Source organism: Dermacentor variabilis, chromosome 4 (assembly GCF_050947875.1).
Source record: "Dermacentor variabilis isolate Ectoservices chromosome 4, ASM5094787v1, whole genome shotgun sequence".
In the NCBI taxonomy this organism is placed as follows: Eukaryota; Metazoa; Arthropoda; class Arachnida; order Ixodida; family Ixodidae; genus Dermacentor; species Dermacentor variabilis.
The window spans coordinates 151389500-151411304 of record NC_134571.1 but is presented as its reverse complement, the minus strand read 5'-3'; the positions used below and the strand labels follow the sequence as shown (position 1 = coordinate 151411304).

The following is a 21805-nucleotide window of genomic DNA, read 5'->3' as shown; positions in this document are numbered from 1 at the left end:
AATAAGGAACACATCTCTGATTGTATCCTAAAGGTTAAAAGTTGCATATGACTAAGCTGGGATAAACGATAAATAGCAGACTACAAAAGAAGCTGCTCAGGTTATCATGAATGCTTCAGTCGGGAAACCGATAACAGAAGCAGAGGTTCCATTACTCCGCTTCCGTTTCTTAATTGCTTTGAATATATTTCTAGTTATTTCACTTCTGATCACTGGCGATGCTTTATTTACCAGACGAGAAACCGCAACCGGCTTTTAACAGTGTGTTCCTGCAAAATATTCAGATTACTTTTGATATTCAAAAATACCTAATAGTTAGAATAAAACTCTTTAGTCGGACACTTCGAACATTCGTCCACCCTTATCTTAAATATATTAATGAAGTCCATCAGGAATAGGGACTGCTGGTTGCCACGGTAAGGCGATAACGGATGCCCGTATTCTGAATGGAGGCGCAGTGTTTTGAATGAAGGGCAGTGGTTTAGCGAAATTAGAAACGTCATGCCTCTTACATTCGTCGGCTATATCCTTGAATTTGTATGTTGCAAAACATTTGTCTCCCACGTAAATTTTATAATTGCTTTTGTGTGCTCCTCGGAATAGTAGGAATAATGCCACAAGGTCGCTTTAGTCCTGTCTATATATATATATATATATATATATATATATATATATATATATATATATATATATATATATATATATATATATGAGCAGGCGGTTGTGCAGGTAGAGCAACATTGTTGCCTGAACACTGCCTTTATTATTCGTGGCCTCTGTGTTTTCGACGATGCATGTCGTCGTCGCTTGAGTCGAAGTCGTCGTCCTGGTCGCTGATGCTTATGAAGGCGTTTGTACTGATCCTTTTCAAACTTCAGCAGGAGTTGTTCAGGTACTGCTCGCATCAGCATTGGGCTTTGATTTGTGTTGCTAATTGGCGAGGTGATCTATGCGGTGTGCTTGTGGTGTGTGCGGCACGCGGACCGCAGAAGGACCGTGCCGTACAACAGTGCGGAACGAGGAAGACGAAGAATAAAGTCAGTGCTCGGGCGACCGTGTTGTTCTACATTCATACCGTCCTACTCACATCACACAAGTCGGCAAGATAAAAACTTGGCAGCCACCTCATCAGCCTCAAGCCATCACGCAAGCATTGAAAAGCACGCCGTAAACCCCAAGTGCAGAGATCCACCACCGACACCAAACAGCGTCCTGGCCACGACATCGGAAGCTTTAGAGATACCCAAGTAGACCGGATCAGTGGAAGACGGGCCCGTGGAAGATTTGTTCCTCCTCTTCGAGTTCCACGCATCTTTTGAATCATGGTCGGAACGGAATATGATCGCAAACTTCGATTATTGCGTCACCAGTTAGCTATTTTGTTTATACGTCATGCGCGTCTTTGAAAACAACGATTCATGGAAGAAAATCGAAAAAGGGGTAATCAGTCGATTTGACGGATACGTTGCAGGCCGCTTGGTTATTCAACAGCTTCAGACGTTGGACTTGGGTCGCCGCAGTCACCGACAGTCTCCACATAGCAATCATCACCACTGCCAACCACAGTCCCGTGTAACTCCATCGTCGACAGTTTTCACAGTTTAAGCTTTGATGGGCTCCTTCCAACACCCTTTGCAAGTGGCGATGGTGTACGCCACCACCACCTCCACCGCAGGTACCGCCGGGAATGAGAAAAAAGACCCAGTGCACGCAGGGATGAAACCCGGGCCCACTTCGTGCTGTCCGTTACCCTGACAATGACCCACACCTGCGCTAGATAGAATGCAGCGGGAAAGTGCCCTATGAACGCGACATAGCGCGCGAGGAGACACGCGATGTGACAACAATGCGTAGCGCAAATACGAAGCCGTCTTGAATTGCACATGCATTGCACAAGGTAGCACGCCACGTTACATGTGAACATCCAACGGAACAATATTTAAAAAAATTTTGAAGAAGAAAAAGAAGTTTAAGGAGTGTGTACAAGGATGCTTGAAAAAATATCCATTGTGGACCTCTAATAAGGAAGCTCGCTATGACTGTGTCACCAGCGCGTTTCAAAGGGGATGCAAATCAATCATAATCATCCTTTCATCGTATCGTGCCGCTTTCCTTGCAATGAGATTCGCGTTGCCTAGCGTCTACACGTGTGTCCTTTGCGTATCAGTCGCATATTACTCCAGATGGCATGCAATGCAGCAGCTGCATTGTTAGGGGTGCAAGGTAAATAGAGAAGTTTTCAGGAAGAAAAAGAAAATTACCGAGATGTATAAATTTTGATGTTATGAAAAACGTGCATGGCACACCTGAATAATTCAGGCTGCCTATGTGACTATTTTTCACTGTACCGATTGAAAGCGAATGCCATTAATCATCATCATCATTACCATCGTATTGTGTCATTTCACAGCCGCGCTGCGTAGCGCCGAAACGTACAAACTTTGCATTGCAGTTCCGTTATACTCTACAAGGTGTCCCAACATGTAGCTGTTGTATGTAGCAGTTGCATGGTGCATGTAGCAGGCTAGGTGACTGTCGCCAACCCGTTTCGAACAGGTTGTCAAAATTATCATCAACATCATGAACAGCAGCGTACCGTGCCACGGGTCAGCAGACGAGACAAGTGCGCCACGTAGCCCGGAAACCTCTGTTTACTCTTCGGTACACGTTATGGCGCCTCATCAAAAAGGACGAACCTGAAGAAGTGAGTCGTAGAGCTACACGCGCGGCTGCAACCAAGCAACGTCGGGCTCAGCATAATACGGTGCAGAGAGTAGAACAAGCCGCAGTGCAAGCCGTAGCTTGCCGTCAACGCTGGGGGGACAGTTAAGGTCCTTTTCTTGAAAACGACCTGAAGATACTTCGCCCCGAATACCTTGTAATGCGTGGTGTCGAAAATGGAGCTTCAATGTAGCCGCTCCTCCAGTGCGACGTGCGCCACGCAGGCCTGTAACTTTTCTTATGCAGTGATCTTGTCGGTAAGACCAAAATAAATCGTATGCCTAGTACTATTTCACCACGCACAACGGACAAAGTAAAACTTGCGATCACTGACCGATATCCACGTTTCTTTTCTTCGAGATCAAACATTTCACCATATTTCTCTTCCGCGTAGGAATTGACGTTACGCGTGTCTTCATCAGGCCATCAAATACTTGTTCTCGGTAAAGAATATAATGTGTACACTGTTTTTGTAGGCGTGGCTTCAACTCACGCGATTCTTCTGTGAACCTCATCACGCAGCCCTTCATTCACAGAATTGCTTCGTCCAGGCCTTGCACCTAGAATTTTCCAGAGACACATTTATCACTGGAAACGCGCACTGTAGCCACGTGTACTGCGACACCATACAGTGATCGAGCGTTCAGGATTCCAAGACGCATTAACTCAGACTGTGGTACCACTCACAACAGTCAAGAAACGAGCGCCGCTGTTACTTTCAGCGGTGGCATCAAGCAGGCTGCCTTGCCACCAAGAAAACAGAAGAAAACCTCCAACAGCATGCGCTATTTTTAGAAAGAAGACAATTCACTTTCAGCAGCTACGGGCGAGCCAGGCACGTTTGGATACCAAACTACTTCGCAATACACAAGCTTTCTTCCGCGTACAACTCCCGAACGAGCCTTTGTCTCTGCAGAAGTGACACAAACACCAAGCGCCGCACCCTACCATATTACTACAGCCTCAAAAGAGCCTTCTCTGAAGCTTGGCGCCACGCTTTTGAACCAGACATGTCTCAAAAGCGAGCAGTCTACCGGATACCCGGAGTCAGTTTCCCGAACAAATGAAAGTTCAATTTTGATGGAAACGCTACATCCACAAGTCCTGCATGAGCACTAAAAATATCAATATCAACTCCACCACCAACTTCAGCGACAACGACGACGAATTCTGCCCAAGCGACGACAAAGAGCATCGCCGAAAATGCAGATGCGACAAAAATACGTGAACGTGGACCTTATCAGCACCGCCAGTAAAGACTGCACCTATTGCAAGGACTACCGCGCTGACACCGCATGCGACGACGAAAAGGCCGAGTGCCATTTTCTAGCCTCAGCAGTCCCAAACAACGTGTAGTCATTTCAGGAAACGCGTATTGCCCAGCATAATAAACGGGACGACTCACTCACAATCGGTGCATCTCATGTGCACAGAATATCTCAAAGAAAACTCCTTACATGCGCCCTTTCGTCCGCACTAGTTTCAAGAGCAACCACCGCTCTTTCTACTACAAGGCAATTGAATGACACTAAGCTGTGTCAAGAGATGAGCGTTTACTACTACGTTCAATGTGCCCTAGGGACGGCACATGTAGACGTCGTCCGGAGCACAAGTCAGTCTCGCCCACCAGAGCACATGCTAAACGTCTACGGGCACAGCATTCTATGAAGTTGTCAAGGGTTGCAGAATCATCTTGGAACATTAGACTAGCGGCACATTCCTATGCTGTTTATTCACCAGACTCTTTGCTGTCCCTCATGTTGTTTGCAGCACGTGCTCTCTCATGAAGAGAGCACGTGCTGTAATAGTGTGCACGATCAACCTTACATACGTAGCATATGTAATAGTGTACAGAATGCCCATAGGTGGAAGTGAAGACGAAGAACATAGCTAGGGTTCGGGCGAACATGTTCACACACTGTTCATTACAACATGTTCATTATTCTGTAGGCTGTGGCGCTAAAGTGCGCTCTCTGAAACAATTGTTTAATTCACGCGTCTGTATTCTCTCAGGAAGAATTTATCCGAGTGGGAAGGTGGCACCTTACAGCATTGGATCGGAGGTACGTACAACTTCTGCGCGCAAGGGAAACCACTACACTAGTAACACTGTTCATTCAGTAAAAACATGGTATTGAATAGCAGTGAGATCAAATATAGTAATACTCCATATTTGAAATTCTTGTGTGTATTGTTGTAATCGCTGCAGGGCTTAGTTGTTCTTCGGAGAAACAGGCAACCGATTGTGAAATTTTTTATGCCATGAGATGCATTAAGTACGTGTTGAAAACTAGACAAATATTCTAGTAAACCTTGTGCGTCAAACAATAATGCATAATTACTATTAGGAACTGACATTGTTGTAGTTTGTGGCTTTGTGCTACACATCGTTTGAATTAAAGTGTTCCTCCATTGACGGCTACGCAAATCATTGAAGACTTCTACGACTCTAATATCGCTAAAAGCAAGGTACTCCGCATAGGATCGGCGACAGTATATACGTTTTTAGTATTGCTTTTCTAGGACAATGAAAGCGGGGCGTTATGTTTGAAAACGGGCGACCATGTGTCACATGTTGAGTCTGTTCAACATTTATTGCTTTTAAATCTTTGTAGATGACTAATTTGTGGCATTTTAAGTATTTAGCTTCTGTTCGTATCTCACTTTGCTTGTAATTACGTGCTTTTCAAGGTTTTGGCGTGAAAGTTAGATAAGTGTATGCGCAATATATTGGAAGACAGGTGGTAAATCGTGCAGCGTGAAGGACTTCCCTCAAGGTAACATTGGGGCAGGATGGAAATGGAAAGGAAATCGAGTAACCCGGCTCACAATGTCACGTCCATTGTAAACTAAAGAAAATGGATGATGTCGAGGGTCAGCTTGTCAAACAAGTTGAAAACTTAGAATTGAGCTTAAAACGGGGCAATAAGCACGGAATGCTGCCGACGAAAGACTTCGAGTGGTCAAAGAAAAAGAGAACAGGGCTCTCATAAGGAATGAAGATGGTATTGACGATGGGAAGCCGACTCCCGATGTGACGTGTCCAGGAGTGCCAGCAAAGCACGCGGAATGCGTGGAACGCGTGGAATGTGCGGTTGGGGTAGCTGGAAAGTGGTCCACCTAGCTTGAAGCTAGCACAAATAGAAAACAGGAATGATGCAGTCAGTGCCCGGTGTACAGTTTGCGTCACGCAGAAAAGAATGACAAACGGAGGGAGGAAGAGGCCTCGTTAGTAACAGAGAATGAAAAGGTCATTATTGCCGGTGGCTCAAATATGAGTAGGTGCTCAGAGGCGATTGTAGAGATTGCGATTGGCCAGAAAAAAATGGCGGTAGTGGTATTCTACGGCAGACATTGGGCTCTGTCACGGAGCAAGCTAGAGAAAAGCTCGCCAGTAAAAACTTGTCGTAATAGCTCCCAAGCTCATTCGCCTACCAAACGCACTCACGCAAGAAGAAGCCAATCTGAACAAGTGAATTCAAAGTGTCAAGAGCATTTAAGTTATCAGGAACATTAGATGGAAAGAAAATTCGGCTGCGCGCAACGTATTTGAAGACGGGAAAAAATTGCAAAGATAATGCTGAAGACCTAATTGAATGCCTAAGTTCTGATATTACATGTTTCCATAATAATGCCAAAATTATCCTGTTAGGTGACATAAATTCGCACATGAAGGATCTAGACCTCTATAGCGACAACAACGGGAAGTTAATGCTAGATCTATTTTGGCAACGTAACCATGTTACTCTAAATACGGAGCCTAAATGAGATGGCAAGATGAAATAGTAAGTCCGCAAAAGGCACTCGACCATTGGTTACGACCTGATGACAGAAGGAATTTACGATAAGTTGAGAGAAATGGTCACTGACGTAACACAGCATAGCAATATAATATGTCAGCATAAGCGCATCATTTTGAAAATGGAATGTGTATTTGTGAAAAAAAAGCAAGAGGCGAAGAACCCCCAGTAAAGTTTAACGCTGAAGAAATAACCCATTCAGTCACAAATAGCGAGAAGCTCCTTATATACTGGCAAGCGAAGAGTACGAATATAGTGAGCTTCTAAGCAAATGAGGAAAGAAAGAAAGAATGAGAATCAATACGTTTATGTGAAAGGAACGGGGCAACCGAAAAACTCGTGGAACAGAAAGATACGCGAAGCGATCGATGAATAACAGAAAACGTCAAAAAACATCTACTGACAAAAATTCAGATTGCTGCAGGACGGAATACACACAGAACGGGAAAGCTACCTTGAGAAGAACATCTATGATTCAGATACTGGACCAGAAAAAATTATGAGTAAAGTTAAACATTTGTTACCAGAAATGCATTAGAAAAAAGAAGGCTGCACCTAGAGTATTATGGAACCGCATTAACCAATTTTTCAGGATATCTGCAACGAAACAATGTACACTAGACGAACGTGGAAAGAAGTAGAGGGATAGGCGGCATTAAATTACATGCGAAAATTAAGAGCCAAATCATTTCAAAGCAATGACGAGGTGGCTTTAAAAAAACAAGAGCGTGAAGGAGAAGCAAATGGAAAATTAACAGGCACTGTGAAGTTTCAATGGGAAGAAAGCCTAAGACAACATTTTTAAGGGCACAGCCATAGGGTTGGACAAGGTTCCCGTTTGTCTAATAAATGACCTAGGACCAAAAGTAAGGAAGCTCTGTGGGAAACAGTAGAAAAAAGCTTGCAAGATAGATGAATACAAGGCAGTTGGCGACAAAGTAGAATGAATGTACCTTATCAAGGTAAGGTAGAAAAATATAGAATATACACTAATACATCGTTTACCATTATATTGGTAATGTACACGTTAGCAATGCAGGCAATTAAATTAAAACTGACACCATAGACACAGCATAATGACATATTGGTAGAATTTCAGAATGACTTCAGAATTGATAGGCCTATTTATAATAATTTATAGGTTTTTAGTGAGTGTATTGAATAATCACGAGAAGAAAGGAGACCCTTATATGTGGCACTTTTAGACATTACTGGAGCGTATGAGAATATGGACTGCTACATTTTATTCGATATTCTGGAAGAGAAGTATTAGGAAACGACTGTATACACATTTTGCAAGAAATTTAGCAAGAAAATACCGTTCGCGTCAAAAGGAAAGGAAAGGAAATGGGAAGGAAAGGCAAGGTGAAAGTTGATATAGCCAAGGGACCCGAGATTTTAAATTGTGGGTGCATCGTGAAGTTCCTTTAAAACGGTTCAACAGAGGTGCATTAGGATGACAAGAAGGAGACGGGCGTCTTTGGGGTGAGCATCACGAGTTTATAAACTATCGTCCCGGAGAAGGATCCCCGTCCCGGATACCGTCCCGGATTTAAAAGGATCCACGAGCGCTTTGAGTGAGACATCATGTATTACTCATCGGAAATGCGGAGGAGCTGCGACGCGAAGAAAACACAAGCGGCATTTCCTATGTCAGGGACATCAGTGCTGTGGACGGGGTAACGCGACAAACTATACGCCCCTTGGTGCAAGCGTCCGCACTTGTGAACCTCAAATAGGAAAACTCCTGAAGCCTCAAAGCCCAATCGCCAAACCGGACCGTGAGATTATTGAGGGAGGAAAGCCAGCAGAAGTATGGTTGTCGGGTACTAAGGAAAAGAGACGGCCATAAAGGTAAGGACAGAACTTGTCAATGACCCCACAACAGCAAAGCATCCCCGTTTCCTAATGAAATATTTAAGCTCTGATGCTGAGAGGAGGCGGCTGGCACAAGCGATAACGTGATCGTGACGACACTGGCACTTGACTAGGGCAGCGCCTAAATCCCGACCACTGGCATCGGTACGCATTCCTCTCAAGGTAATATAGTCGAAATGGCCGAGCATCGGTGCAGGGTTCGAATGCGTGATGAGATGAGAGAAGCTGGTAGATTGTTGAGCTCCCCATGCGAAGTGCACGAATTTCATCAAAAGATCAGTGAGAGGTGGAGCAATAGCGGCAAAATGTAGGACGATGCTTCGGACATACTAATACAGCCCAACAACGCTGCGAACTTATGAGGCTGACTTTGGAGGGGGAAAGTCTTGGACGGCACGGTTTTTCTCTTGTTCAGGCTATAATCCGGAAGCGTCGACAAGATGACCTAAAAGCGTAATTTCGTTCGCGACTGAGACGGCATTTCGACGAGATGAATTGAAGCGTACCCTTAGAAAAAACGTCATGTACGGTAGAGAGACGCTCAACGTGAGTGCCAAATGTTGGTGAACAGATAATAACACCGCGAAGGTAGCCTAGTCACACAGACCCTTTGAAATCCTGATGGAAGGAGTCCATCATAAGCTCAAATGTAGCCGGCGCGTTTCGTAATTGAGAGGGTATAACTTTGAATTGGAAAATATAATCGGCTGTTATAAGTGCTGTCTTCTGTCCATGTAGTCGATGGCGATCTGTCAGTATCAGGAGACGTAACTGACAATGTACATTAAGTCAAGGGGGTCATCGGCTCGCGGCAGCGGTGCACGTAATTCTTAGTCACATTGTTTAGATGGCGGTAATCCACACAGAGGCGCCACGATCTGTCCTTCTTAACGAACACTACCGTAGACGCCTCCTGACTCGAAGGCTAAATGATGTTTTGTCGAGCATCTTGTTAATCTCTGTTTTCATTAGCCATCATTCTTACGGAGATACTCGATATTGTCTTCCTTCGGTTAGCAGTAGCACATAGCCAGTATTAATACAATGCTTGAGAGCAAGTTTCTGCCCTACCGGGCGATTCTAAAACTCGAAAACATCCATGGAGGATAAAAAACGCTGTAGAAGTTGTCGGCTTGGCGCAGCTAAAAGGTCCGTCGCAATCATTTTCTGAATCTTGGGACCAGCCAAAGAGGCAGACTTTGGAGAACTGGCAGTCTCAGACGAAACGTCTGGTTAGAAAGCCGCAAAAGCACAATTTGCTTGGTTAAACCGAGGTCTACTATAGGGATGGAAATCCCGTTGGCTGTGATAGTCCTAACTGTGTAAGGTAAGGTGACACCTCACTGCACTGGAATGTCGGGCAGCGTAGTAATCACTCTCCTTCAGGAACGGGCGAGGAAGGCGACAGTTTGATATATAATAATGATTTGGAGGGCAGTCGAACAAAGCTTCTGGGGCAAAAGCGGCTGGGGTTTGCACCCAAAGTATGAAAAGTGGGCAGTTCTAGTCAAAGGATGCTGGTGGAGCAGTCAGTAAGATCCGCTTTCACTGAGAGGCAATCAAGGGCAAGAATTGGGTCGTGCAGGTAATGCCAAATCGCGGTAAAAAAAGACAGTCTAGCAGCCGGCGATGCTTACACAGATTGTACACATACCAAGGACAGGAACAGTACCGCCATTCACAGCGCCGAAGACGTGAGTTGGTGCAGGGGTAAGGAGCTTTTTAATTCGTCGTCGGTATGCAGCGCTCATAATGTAAAGTTGGGCACCTGTGTCGATCAGCGCAGTGACAGCAATGCCTTGAACGTTAACTTCAAGAAGGTTCTGGTAGGCGAACAAAGTAAGCAGAGGATTTGGCGCCAATGTCGACACCGCAGCTTCACTTTCAGAAGATGCAGTTCCTAGTTTTCTGGCCAGTTGAGGGGGAAATTGACGGCGACGATTAGCGACGGGGCTGGGGCGAAGGAGGCTGACGACGTCGGGGTAACAGCGATCGAAGGTTGCGAAAATTCAGAGCAGGGGCGTCAGTGGCAACAAGATCCAGCGAGAAGCATGCGGAGCAGTAAGTGCAGAGTTCGCCGTCGGTTGCGGCAGTGACGAGTGAAGCGGGAAATGCGGCAGTAGTGGAAGCAAATGAGCATAATATTAGAGACATGTCATTCAGACGCATTGTGAGATGCCCGCGATGAAATTGTCGGTGACCAGAGGGCGGCGAAAGAAGTGGAGCACACTGTGTACGTGGCTGGACGAGCGCATGGAGTTGAGACCAGTGTTTTCAAATTAATGTCGGACAACAGCTTGGATCATAGCAATTTTGGGTGCTGATGAATGAGTGGACGTCATGGACAAAAAAAGGTGCATAAGCGGCCTCTAACTCGCCATAAACGACGCTAGTTAGGTTGTCACATGGGATTGGCTGGTGGGGATGGTCCTCACAAATCAACGTAGCAGCCGTGTTTGGGAGGCGCACGATGTACACTGTTATACGTCGAGTGTTGACTTGTCCGAATGAGCGACCTTCTTTGATGAAGCCGTCAATATTAGGAGCATTGCCAAAAACCAGCGAGTTGAAGGCGTCGTCAGCAATAATATCCTTTAGCATGTGCGCAGGTTTCTCGAATTCAGACATCTTGTTGTCAGCTGTGCAACAAAGGAGCAGGGCGTCTCGCAAACACAAAGCGCAGAGCTGTGTTGGGGTCAGAGCAAGCGTCGCATGGGCGTTTCTTGCGGCGACCGTGTACCTGAAGGGGTCACTGAACAGTTCGCCATGTTTTTCATTGGAAATGTACAAGTTTGTTATTTCATCGTCGAAACGGTATCATACGAGTGTGGTGCCAGTCAGGACGTTAGCGAGCATTATTGCTGGCTCTCACCTGTTATTAGTGTTGACGCATTCAGAAAGGATAATCGACTGTTACACGTCAGTGCCGTCCAAGCCTAAAACAGACCAGTGCGTAGAAAATCATCACAATTGGAGCACTCTGGTGAGTCGCAGCCGATGTTGATGAGGCCTCATCCCTGGAAGGCATGGTAGCGATATCGATGTTGCGACTGCTTCAAAACTCCAAGGCGAAGAGACCGTTTGCAAACTACCGCAAAAATTCATGGTTGCGATATTTCCGTCCAAACGCAAGAAACAAACAAAGTAATTGCTCAAGTAAGACAAAGTGTCCTGCACTTCCTTTCTTTGTCTATTGTGTTTGCGTTTAAGAGTAGCAAACCATGAATCCAACTTTCGAACTAGCCCAATTAGTAGTCTTGATTCTTTACTAAAAAGTTACATGCGGATTTACACAAATAAAGGAAAGAGTGAATCTGTATTGAAAACAGCAATGCAGCCACAGCTCCCGATGGAAGCCAGTTCGTGCCAAGCCCCTATGTCCGTCGTCGTCTTACATTACGCTATTTCTCTGAAGCGTCCATTCTATTCAAACAATATAAAGCGAGGTACACAATTGAGGAAGAAGCATGTGCTCCCTGCGATTGTGAAGATATCTAACCAGATGTCGGCTTAGAGCCCTGTGGCCTTCTTGAAGCTCTTGGGTTTAGGGATAGCTGCAGAAAGTCAATATACACACAAAAGAGAGAACTAGAAGGAACTTGGAGGATTGGTAGCAGAAAAATAGGGAGACCACAAACAATGAAGTACTAAAAAACAATGTTCCCAATAGTGGTTGAGAAAATTTCATACTGGCAATACTTTGTCTGCGGTTTTTTTGGATAAATAAGACAGACAAAATAAAAACAAGAGCTTCGAGGCGTAGGCCGCCGCCCTGTTTAAAGGGGACGCTAATTAAATCATTTCACATATCTATAACCACTGAGCGAATGCGGCAGATGGGCGGGAATCGCTTTAATTCCAATAGCATTCCCTGCCTACTTCAGCCACCTTGAATCTGTCTGTCTGTCTGTCTGTCTGTCTGTCTGTCTGTCTGTCTGTCTGTCTGTCTGTCTGTCTGTCTGTCTGTCTGTCTGTCTGTCTGTCTGTCTGTCTGTCCGTCCGTCCCTTACGCCGACCCATGGACCGCAGCTCCCTCAATTATATATTTGGTACATACTGCCGGCCTTGGTGTTGGGCCTTGAGCAGGAATTGGTATAAAACAATATAAGAATAAGTGAAACAATAGCGGGATACAAAAATTCCGCATGAAGAGCATCTTTGCGCTGCGCGTGACAGCACTCTGCACCGCCATAACAAAGTGAACATTTTATAAAGCAGCTAAATTATCGAAAACAAGAATGGGAAAGAATAAAAGAAATAGATAAAGGGACACGCATGGCAGATATAAGGAACACCATGAAACAAATTATTGCAAACAATCAAGTGCGCACACGAAAGTCGAAATAGTTAGGCTTTCGACCACTTGCGCGGTGAGGTCGTTGCAGTTACGGATTGTACTCGGGAAGAAGAGTTTTTAGACGCATTGGTTTGGGCAGATATTCACTGATCTCATAAAGTAGAAGGACCGAGTTTCCTTCGCTGTACTGATTGGAAGCATAAAATCTAATCTATTCCAAATTATATCATGATACAGTAAATAGAAACGTTTTAATCTATCACGGTGTCGCCCGGTCTCGAAGCTGACCAATTGGCTTTCCATAACAGGGTTGCGGGCGGCGTTTTCCGGCTATTTACACTGCACTTTCTCGAGTTTTTGGTGATTAGTTTTTGTGTGCGCGTCACAAGCCATAGCAGCGTACTTGATGATATGACTTAAATAAGTTTTAAAGCCCAAGAGGGAGAGAGAGAGGAAAGGGAAGAAATGACAGGGAGGTTAGCCAGTGTAAATACTGGCTGTCTACCCTGAGCTGCGGAAAGGGATAAAGAGAATATAAGGAGAAGGAATAGAGCAAAAAGCAAGGAAAATGAACACAGTAATGCGACGTTACGCGCAACAATAATCAAAGGCGGTCGCACAATTCACATGTCCTTAAAAACTTGAGCAAAGCCCTTAAGGCCATGAGTGCCGAAACCCGCCTGGACCAGGGTCCTAGAACTTTCTCTTCTGTGAATGGGCGATTGTCCAGTTTTTCGAGCGCGGCAACGAGCACTTTTCTTGGCACATTCTAACGTGGACACTCACAGAGGAGGTGCGCGATCGTCTCGTCGCACAAGAATTTATGTCGTTCGTTTACCTAGAAATCGGTAAAGTATCCTAAGCGTGTCATAGTTCTCTTAACTCGGCAGGTAACACGATCATTGCAATGAAGGTCTTCAGTCATTGGTAGCCCTATATACATTTAACTTGACAGCTCAAGTATGCTGGTAGGATTGAGGACCTAAGTCAACTTAAAAGATTGAACTTTGCCAGTTTTTTTCTGTATTGCCACTGCTTTCCTAACGTTAATACTCATTTACCACGTTGAACAGAATGTATGTATGCAATTTACTACGTTTTTTTAATAGTTTCAAATCTGCCGGAGTGCGAATTCTACGCTATTTAATAATTTCAGATCTGCCGGAGTGCGAATTTCCTTGTAAATAATTCATTCACCAGCGAAAAGCCCTGCTTCAACAGGAAGACTCTTAGCCAAATCAGTTATTAATATAAGAAATAAAGGTACCCGTACAGAGCCATAAGGGATTACATATAGCACAGGGGCAGGTTTAGAAGTTATATCGCTAATGGCCACTACCTGGAACCTGGAGGACGAGCGGGCTGCCCCTCTATGGTCTGCTAATGACTTGGGCCACTAGAGATCATAGTCATGTTACCGTTGTGACCACTGCATCCCCATTATTTGAGCTTGGCGACCCGACACTCGTCATGCTCATCGTACCATCGTTGCCACACCGCCATCGTCACGCTGTCGTGTGACGCGTAAACGTAAATGGCCCGCAAACGATATCGGCAATAAATAGTTTGAAGCCGCGTAAGAAGCGAGCGCCGCAGGAGGAAGGCGCGTGGATGTGCAGCAGAGAATCGCGTGCCGCGTAAAGTGTGAAGGAGCGCGCTGGGTGCGCGACAAACCAACACCACTTAGAAGAAAATCCAGGCGGCGTTGGGCGAATCGGCGAAGGATAAAAGAGGCTTCGCGCGTCAGCGATTAGAGCGTTTTTAAACGTAAGGCTTCCCATGTAGCTTGAAATCTCACGCCAATATAGAGCCAGTGCTTGACGTGTGTTCACGTTTGATAAGGAACGAAGATACGTGCGGAAAGGTGCTCACGCCTCAAAGATAGAGCATGGCTTCTACTTCCCAGTGGGACAATCTAGGTCCGTTTTCGATCAAGTTAACATTCGAATAGACCATATTTTCTGGTGCCACATCGTGTTGTCATGTTGTACTAGTTACATTTTACTTGCTTGCTTTTGTTTTTGTGAAAAATATGGCCAAACAAAACAAGGTCCTTTAAAGTGGTTATCGCTCATTTCTCGAAATTTACCTCAAAGTTTCCATTCGCGCCTTAGTGATTAGGTATCTTAAATGAAACATACAAATTGTTGAAGTAAGAATTCGTTTCTGCAAAACGAAAAAAACATTCATCTCAATTACGATACTCCCTAATGCGTAATTTGCGTAAAAGCTTTATGATTGTTTTCATTTCACAATATATTGGCTGGTGCGGGCAAACGCTCCCGCGCGGCACGTTGCAAACGGAGTAAGACGTGGCACCACTGCCTCGGTAATCGGGAGATCAGGAGAGGTAGCGCGTGGGTGAGACATGGGCGCATTTCACAGCAGCCACTGCAGACAAACCTCAGCTCATGCAGCGCTTTGTTTCCATAGAGATGACGCGCGCAACTCTGGCAGCATTTCGTAGTCATCGCTGCAGCAAAGAGCGGCACTACGCGTTTCTGCTCATGCTTTCGTGATACCCCCGTCCAGCAGGTCTCCGCGGTTCTTGAAAGACAAAGGACGAGCGCAACCGACGGAACGTTGCCCCTCAGGGCGACCGACCGCGGGAGTAACACGCGCTGGAGTTGAGTAGAAACCACCCGCTGAGAAGACGTCAGGGCCCGCGTCACGGCGCCATTTAGTCATGGTGTCGTTCTGCAGGCGACTACCTGAAGTTGTTTCTCTCTCTCTCTCTCCTCCTTTGCCTTCCGATTCATTGGTCCACTGCACTCTCAACATTCCCTTTTCTCCTCGCATAATATTAGCTATAGTCGTTTTTCATGTTTCGCTGCACTTCGAATTCGCCTTCATAATTCCTGTTTTCGTTCGGTTGGTTACGAGGAACGACGCCGACACTCGCGACAGAAACAAGCGCCTAGGAATGCGCTCTAAAAATACAAATGACTATCTTGACTTTCGTCTGCGCTCATACTGCTCTTGTCGCTTTCATAGTGCTTATCGTTGCTTTCTACACTTCGCGACATGTAGATCGGAAATATGACAGAAAACCTAGAACCTACCAAGGAGGCCCTCTACAAAACGTGATACGGCACATCGAGTACAGCCGCAGCGTAAGCTGGAGCAGCGGCTCCATGGGAACGCCATTTTTTACAGTCCGCCCTCAGGGGCAGTTCGCACTCATTCACAGGGAACTCTCTATGCGTCATTTCACGTCATTTCACGGGGAGCTACGGCATGTGCTGCACTGTGCACAGCGGTCTGCGGAGCCTGACGTTGTCTGTTTCTAGCCGCGCGCCTAGTCTACGATTCATTTAACAGCGGTTCGTACCTTGCGAGGAAGCGCCATAAAGCTTGCAGATGGGTAATGACAGGGAATGTGATGTTATTGGTGGTGTCGGTGATGATGATGATGATGATGGTTTATTCGCATACACTTTGATATGGGCAGTGACAAATATTCACTTAGCCTACTTGAGTAAATCAGGACTAGCCACATGGAACTCCTACATGCAAGCGCTACATGTCGGGACACGTGGTTGAACACAACGCAGCTGCACAGGAAAGCTGCATGTATCGACACTACGCGGCGCCGAAGTCACATCGCGTGACAAGTGGCACGATTTGCTCATGATGACGATGACGATTTGCTGGCATGCTCTTTGAAACGGGGCGGTGACCAACAAGCCTGCATGTATAATCAAGTATCCTGTACATGTTTCTTTTTCATCTTGCGTACACCTAAAGCTTCCTTTTATCCGTTAAGGCAATCTATCAATGCCACAGCCGATCCCCTGTGGTGGGTAGGAGGCGCATACTTCACAGAAAATACATGCTATCTTGTACCGCTGCTTATGCAACTGCTAGCTGAAAAAAAATAAATTAGAGGGTATAACGTGCGAAAACCACTTTCTGATTATGATGCACGCCGTATTGGAGGACTCGAAAAATTTGACCACCAGGGGTTCTTTAACGTGCACCTAAATATAAGTACACGGGTGTTTTCGCATATTGCCCCGATCGAAATGCGGCCGCCGTGGCCGGGATACGATCCCGTGACCTTGTGCTCAGCAGCCGAAGACCATAGCCACTGGGCAACTACGGCGGGTGCAACTGCTAGCTGGCATGCCGCTTGTGTGATAATATAGAACTGCAATGGAAAGTCCGCACGCATTGACACTATACGGCGGTCATCTCACATCGCGTGGCAGGTGGCACAATACGATGCCAATGATGATTATTATTATTTTGATTAATCGAGAACCCCTTTGAAACAGGGCGCTGACAAACAGACACCTAACCTGTTTGGTTTATTCAGGTATGCTTTACATGTTTTTATTTCTCGCAATCTTTATGCATCTGTCCTATATTTTTTCTTCCTCAAGACAATCCAACCATTTCTTTGTCAATCCCCGTAGCGGGTCCGGAATCTGGAGATAGCTGCGATGGACAAAGGCGGCCGCGGCGGACAATATCGCCCACTGAAACGGCTATACGAAGGAGCGCATAACAGTTTACGCTGTAAAACAGCATTGAAGTTTTGCAAATCGGTGGGCTGTAGACAGTAGTATGACTGCGTGTAAGAGTAATTTAAATGTGTGCTTTGTGCTCTACGCAAAACATACAATCTATTTCTTAGAGTACAATGTTTCTAGAATGTTAAGGTCTATTAGTTCCATACAAAATATTCATTCAGTTTTAAAGCGAAACAAGAAATATCTTGCAGTACGCTTTTTATGACGTGAACAACGATATTCAGCTTTTAAAAGTGAAAACCGTGTTGCCATTACCATCTGCACTGCAGTCATAGTGAATGACCAGGTGGGTCTTTTATTCGCCCGAATGTTCTACGGATCTGTTTATGTAGGATCAGCGTTCCTTGGAGGAGTGTGCCTAGAGTGGAAGGTGGGAATATCTGAAGAAAGAGTTGGCAGTTATTATGGCGTGTACGTCTTCGCACATGAGATTGCACACAGGTAAGTGAGCGTCTTCGCAGTTGTATTTCCATTGCATCTAAATGCTGGCTCATTGTTTCTATTAGATTCTATGAGAAAGTAGGCATTGGAAACCTACAGAACAGCTGTTTAGCAAAACTGGAGTGCTCAGTGTTTTTCTCATAACTTTTGCGACAACAGTCAGAGCGTGCTTTTTTGAAAAGTAGTAATCGTTTACGATCATAGTGCTCTCCGAATACAATTTATCTCTAAAACAAAACAGAAGGTCTAAATTTGCCACCCGAAGCCGCATCGCAAAAATAAAAGCCTAAAGAGCATAAGTCAGTTTTTGTAGTCATCTACGCATTCTATATTGCTAAGGACACCTACAAAATGTATCACTAATGTGATAAAACGATACCACTAAGGCAACGTACTTCTTGCCTGGTCCGCAGGCTATTGGCCTGAGGTATGATCATTTGCGACTAGCATATTTGCGATTTGTGTCGTTCACATGAGACAGTAATGTTGCGGCGTGTCTCACAAGGCTGACAAGCAGCCTCTTGGCCGATAGAAGCGTTTCTACTAATAAAGAAACGCTTCTACCCGAGGACGGGTAGAAGCGTTTTCTTTATTGGTCGACTCATTCTCAAAATTGATTGAAGTGCGCCCGATGTCGTCAACGTCTGCGCCCCCCCCCAAAAAAAAATAAAAAGATACATTAGAAAAACTTCGGAGTGCTTTTGCCGCTTATGGCTCGCCCGAAAAGTATTGGAGAGTGACAACGAGGCACAGTTCATTTCAGCTGAGTTCGCAGAATTTATTATCACCGATGGTGTAAAAACACGTTAGTATTCGTCCTTATCAGGCAGCGTGCAATGGTGCTGCAGAGCGAACGGTAGAAACCATGAAAAAGGCCTTGCTGAAACAGGAGCTTAAGAGTGAGGCCTCGTGTAAGCAGCCGACAGTACGAGAAAGCATTGATAGTTTTCTTATGGCCTACCGGAGTACACGAAGCAGTGTCAGAATAACCAGCTAAACTTCTTTTGAGACGCCAGCCATGCATAAGGCTTTCACTGCTGAAACCTAATTTTTTCAAAAACCATGCAACACAAACAGGAGGAATTGAAAAAGCGGCCCGATTTGTTTCATGGGCAGTAGCACATGTTCACGTTGGGTGACCGTGTGTTGGTGAAAACTGTGCATGGCGAACGCGTCTCGTGGGAACAGGGTGTTGTGATCTAAACTGTCAGAGCGCTTACACATATGGTGAAAGTACGCGGTCAGCTCCGTTTCATACACGCCGATTACCAGTGTCCTGGGCGTGCTGATACCGCCGACACGCCCCCGCACTCAGATGCGAGTATGAAGCAAACCGCCACCAGAAGAGTTGCCGGTACCAGAGCGCACTACGACACCAAGACAACAGCAAACAGTCCAGGATGGTCCCAGTTCCCCTTGGACACCAGCATAACACAATCGCAGGCAAGCACCAGAGCATGACGGATCAGCACCGCCGCCCAATCAGCAGCTTGTACCGCAGGACTTGCAAGGCGTCCGTGCCAGCCACTCCTAGGCCTAGGTGCTTGTGGTCGCCAACAATCGGACTGGTTAAGACTAGAATTTCAAGTAATTGCCCCTTAATGAGGGCGACGTGTGTTAATGTTAACTTAACAATGTATGTAATGAAGCGCGAAGGAGTTGTCTTAGCGCAGCACGTCAAGCCGCATGTGTACATTACTGTCTGTGCATGATCCACGTGACGTCCCACACACACACACACACACACACACACCCAGTTACACACACACACACACACACACACACACACACATATATACATATATATATATATATATATATATATATATATATATATATATATATATATATATATATATATATATATATATATATATATATATATATACGCAGGAAAGAGACGACGAACTTTTTGGGAGACTTGTTTTACTTAACGTTTTTATATATATATATATATATATATATATATATATATATATATATATATATATATATATATATCTATATATATATGTGTGTGTGTGTATGTGTGTGTGTGTGTGTGTGGGACGTCACGTGGATATATATATATATATATATATATACGCCGGCACTGAATAAACTAGTGTCCATTTCCGCTTTCGCTTAGTGAGGATGTTATAACGAAATGTGAGAAAAATTTGCCAGTATAGGTAGTGACGCCATGAATATCACCAGTCGTGTGACCTTGTACCACCTTTGCGGTTCCCCAGTCAACCGGGAGCTCACCGATCTGTAGCGACTGGGCAAATATATCACTCATGGATATGCTTGTGTACCCTTCAAGAACAGTAATTTCAGCTATGGGCTGTAGGAAAAGAAGAAATTTGACATTACGGATAAATTTAGGAATTCGGCGCTGTCACCAGAAATCGGATTCACCAGCACATGAGCTTGAATAGCAAACTCCGGAAGCACGGCCGGGTAGTCAGTAAAAGATAAGTAGAACGCGTGATTCAAGTACATGTACCACGCCGCTTTTAGAATTTTTATTTTGTTACACAACCCCACGAGATTGCAGAATTTACAAGTCTTAGCGATAATAGGAAAAATCGCATTAACACAAAAGAGAATATTGATTTTCGTTGAACTGAGCCCATGTGACTTCTAATGCAACTGAGACCTCAGCGGCCATTTTCTTATGAAATGGGAATTGTTTAATTTATGAAAGATTCTTGTTTTCGTGTTTAGTAAGAGTGTTAAATATATGTAAAACTAGTGTGCTTTCTTCTCGTATAGCTAGAAAGGCGGCCAACTGGAATCTACATATCAACAAGTGCAGTTTATCCGTTGCTTTAGATTTAAAACTGACCAGCTTACAGGCACAGATAGGACCCAGAATGACTAGAAGACTTAAGTCATGAAACTTTCACGGGGGGGGGGGGGGAGGTCGTCATAAATTCCTGGAAACATGGGCCAACTGTAGTAGTCAGGACCAATTTTAGAGTGCAAAAGACCGCGCGGGGACTTACAGGAAAAGTTGAAGCGAATGACTGAATAGTTACTCAGTCGTGTCGATACTGTTTATAATGACATAAACGAAGACTTCTTAGTAAGTTAGCCTATTAATCAGTCACACGAGTGGCTTCTGTAGCGTCGTCATCACTGCGCATCTACATCTTCCATCATCCCCCCGCACATATCGCGTAGTTTGCCATGATCATAAAATAACGCTCTCATATCAGCAGGTCTGGTTGCCGCAGCCTCCGATGTGCCTTCATAAAATTATTATAGAACGATCCACGGCTCATCGGCCGCCATAGTGTCTTACCAATGTGGTCACCCGAGAGAACGTGCTTTGCGCCGAGCGACCCACGCCCATGGGCGTTCACATGCTCATCTCGCTACTTCCACCGTTTCTGCCTCCTCCAGAAGCATGGTTTGCCCAGCTCGAAGCTGATGGTCATCATGGTGCAACCGGTGTAATGTGCCGTTCTTCTTGACGCACTCCCGGTTGTAAATCAATACGCTTTTCACCATCGTGTACGTAATTGCGCGGCCTTACGACGGTATGCGCTCTGCCATGCTGGCCCAGCATGGATCCCAGTATTTGCCGCTCGCAGAGCTCAACTACGAAACCGGTCTTGTGTCCACCACAACAAACAGCGAAGTACAACGCACAACAGGCACAGAGGGCTTGTTTGTTGAATTCTGCTAAAAGGGATCTTCATTTCCAGCACTAGAACATGCTCATGTTTTCTAATACCCAGCAGTTGTGACCATTGCTTTAGAGAAAGAAACCATAACCAACGTGAATCGTGTGCAAGCTTATTCTGAGAGTAAAGTGTAACTAACCTATGCTTGCCAAAATCTCTACTGGCGCCTAAATGGCATTGGCAGTTTTTCTACATCTCTACTCTAATAGCAGTTATTAGTCTCGTCACTTTTCTTGCATACGGAAGCGCCACGGCTAAACTTGAAATATTGGTCGCGTTCCCCGAAGTTATGCGCCGAGCGAATCACGTGTTCTCCATCTTATCTTGAGTTCTAACTCAAATAACTAATGCTGATATTTAAAACATTATCTGCTTTTTTGCTACTCTTCCATCTGGGCAGAGAGTTATCTGCAGTTGACGTTAAAATATAACGTCTAGAGAAATATATATTTATAGAAG

The 21805-nt window shown here is 45.1% G+C and overlaps 1 protein-coding gene across 2 annotated transcripts in view; it reads left to right on the top strand.

Moving 5' to 3' along the window:
* LOC142578011 (venom metalloproteinase BumaMPs1-like) overlaps window positions 1-21805 on the top strand; it is a 94856-nt gene that overhangs the window by 55404 nt on the left and 17647 nt on the right. For both annotated transcript variants that reach the window (XM_075687439.1, XM_075687438.1), the window contains exons 9-10: window positions 4735-4784; window positions 17564-17672. In XM_075687439.1, coding sequence (XP_075543554.1) covers window positions 4735-4784; window positions 17564-17672 — 159 coding nt within the window. The remainder of the gene's footprint in view (window positions 1-4734; window positions 4785-17563; window positions 17673-21805) is intronic.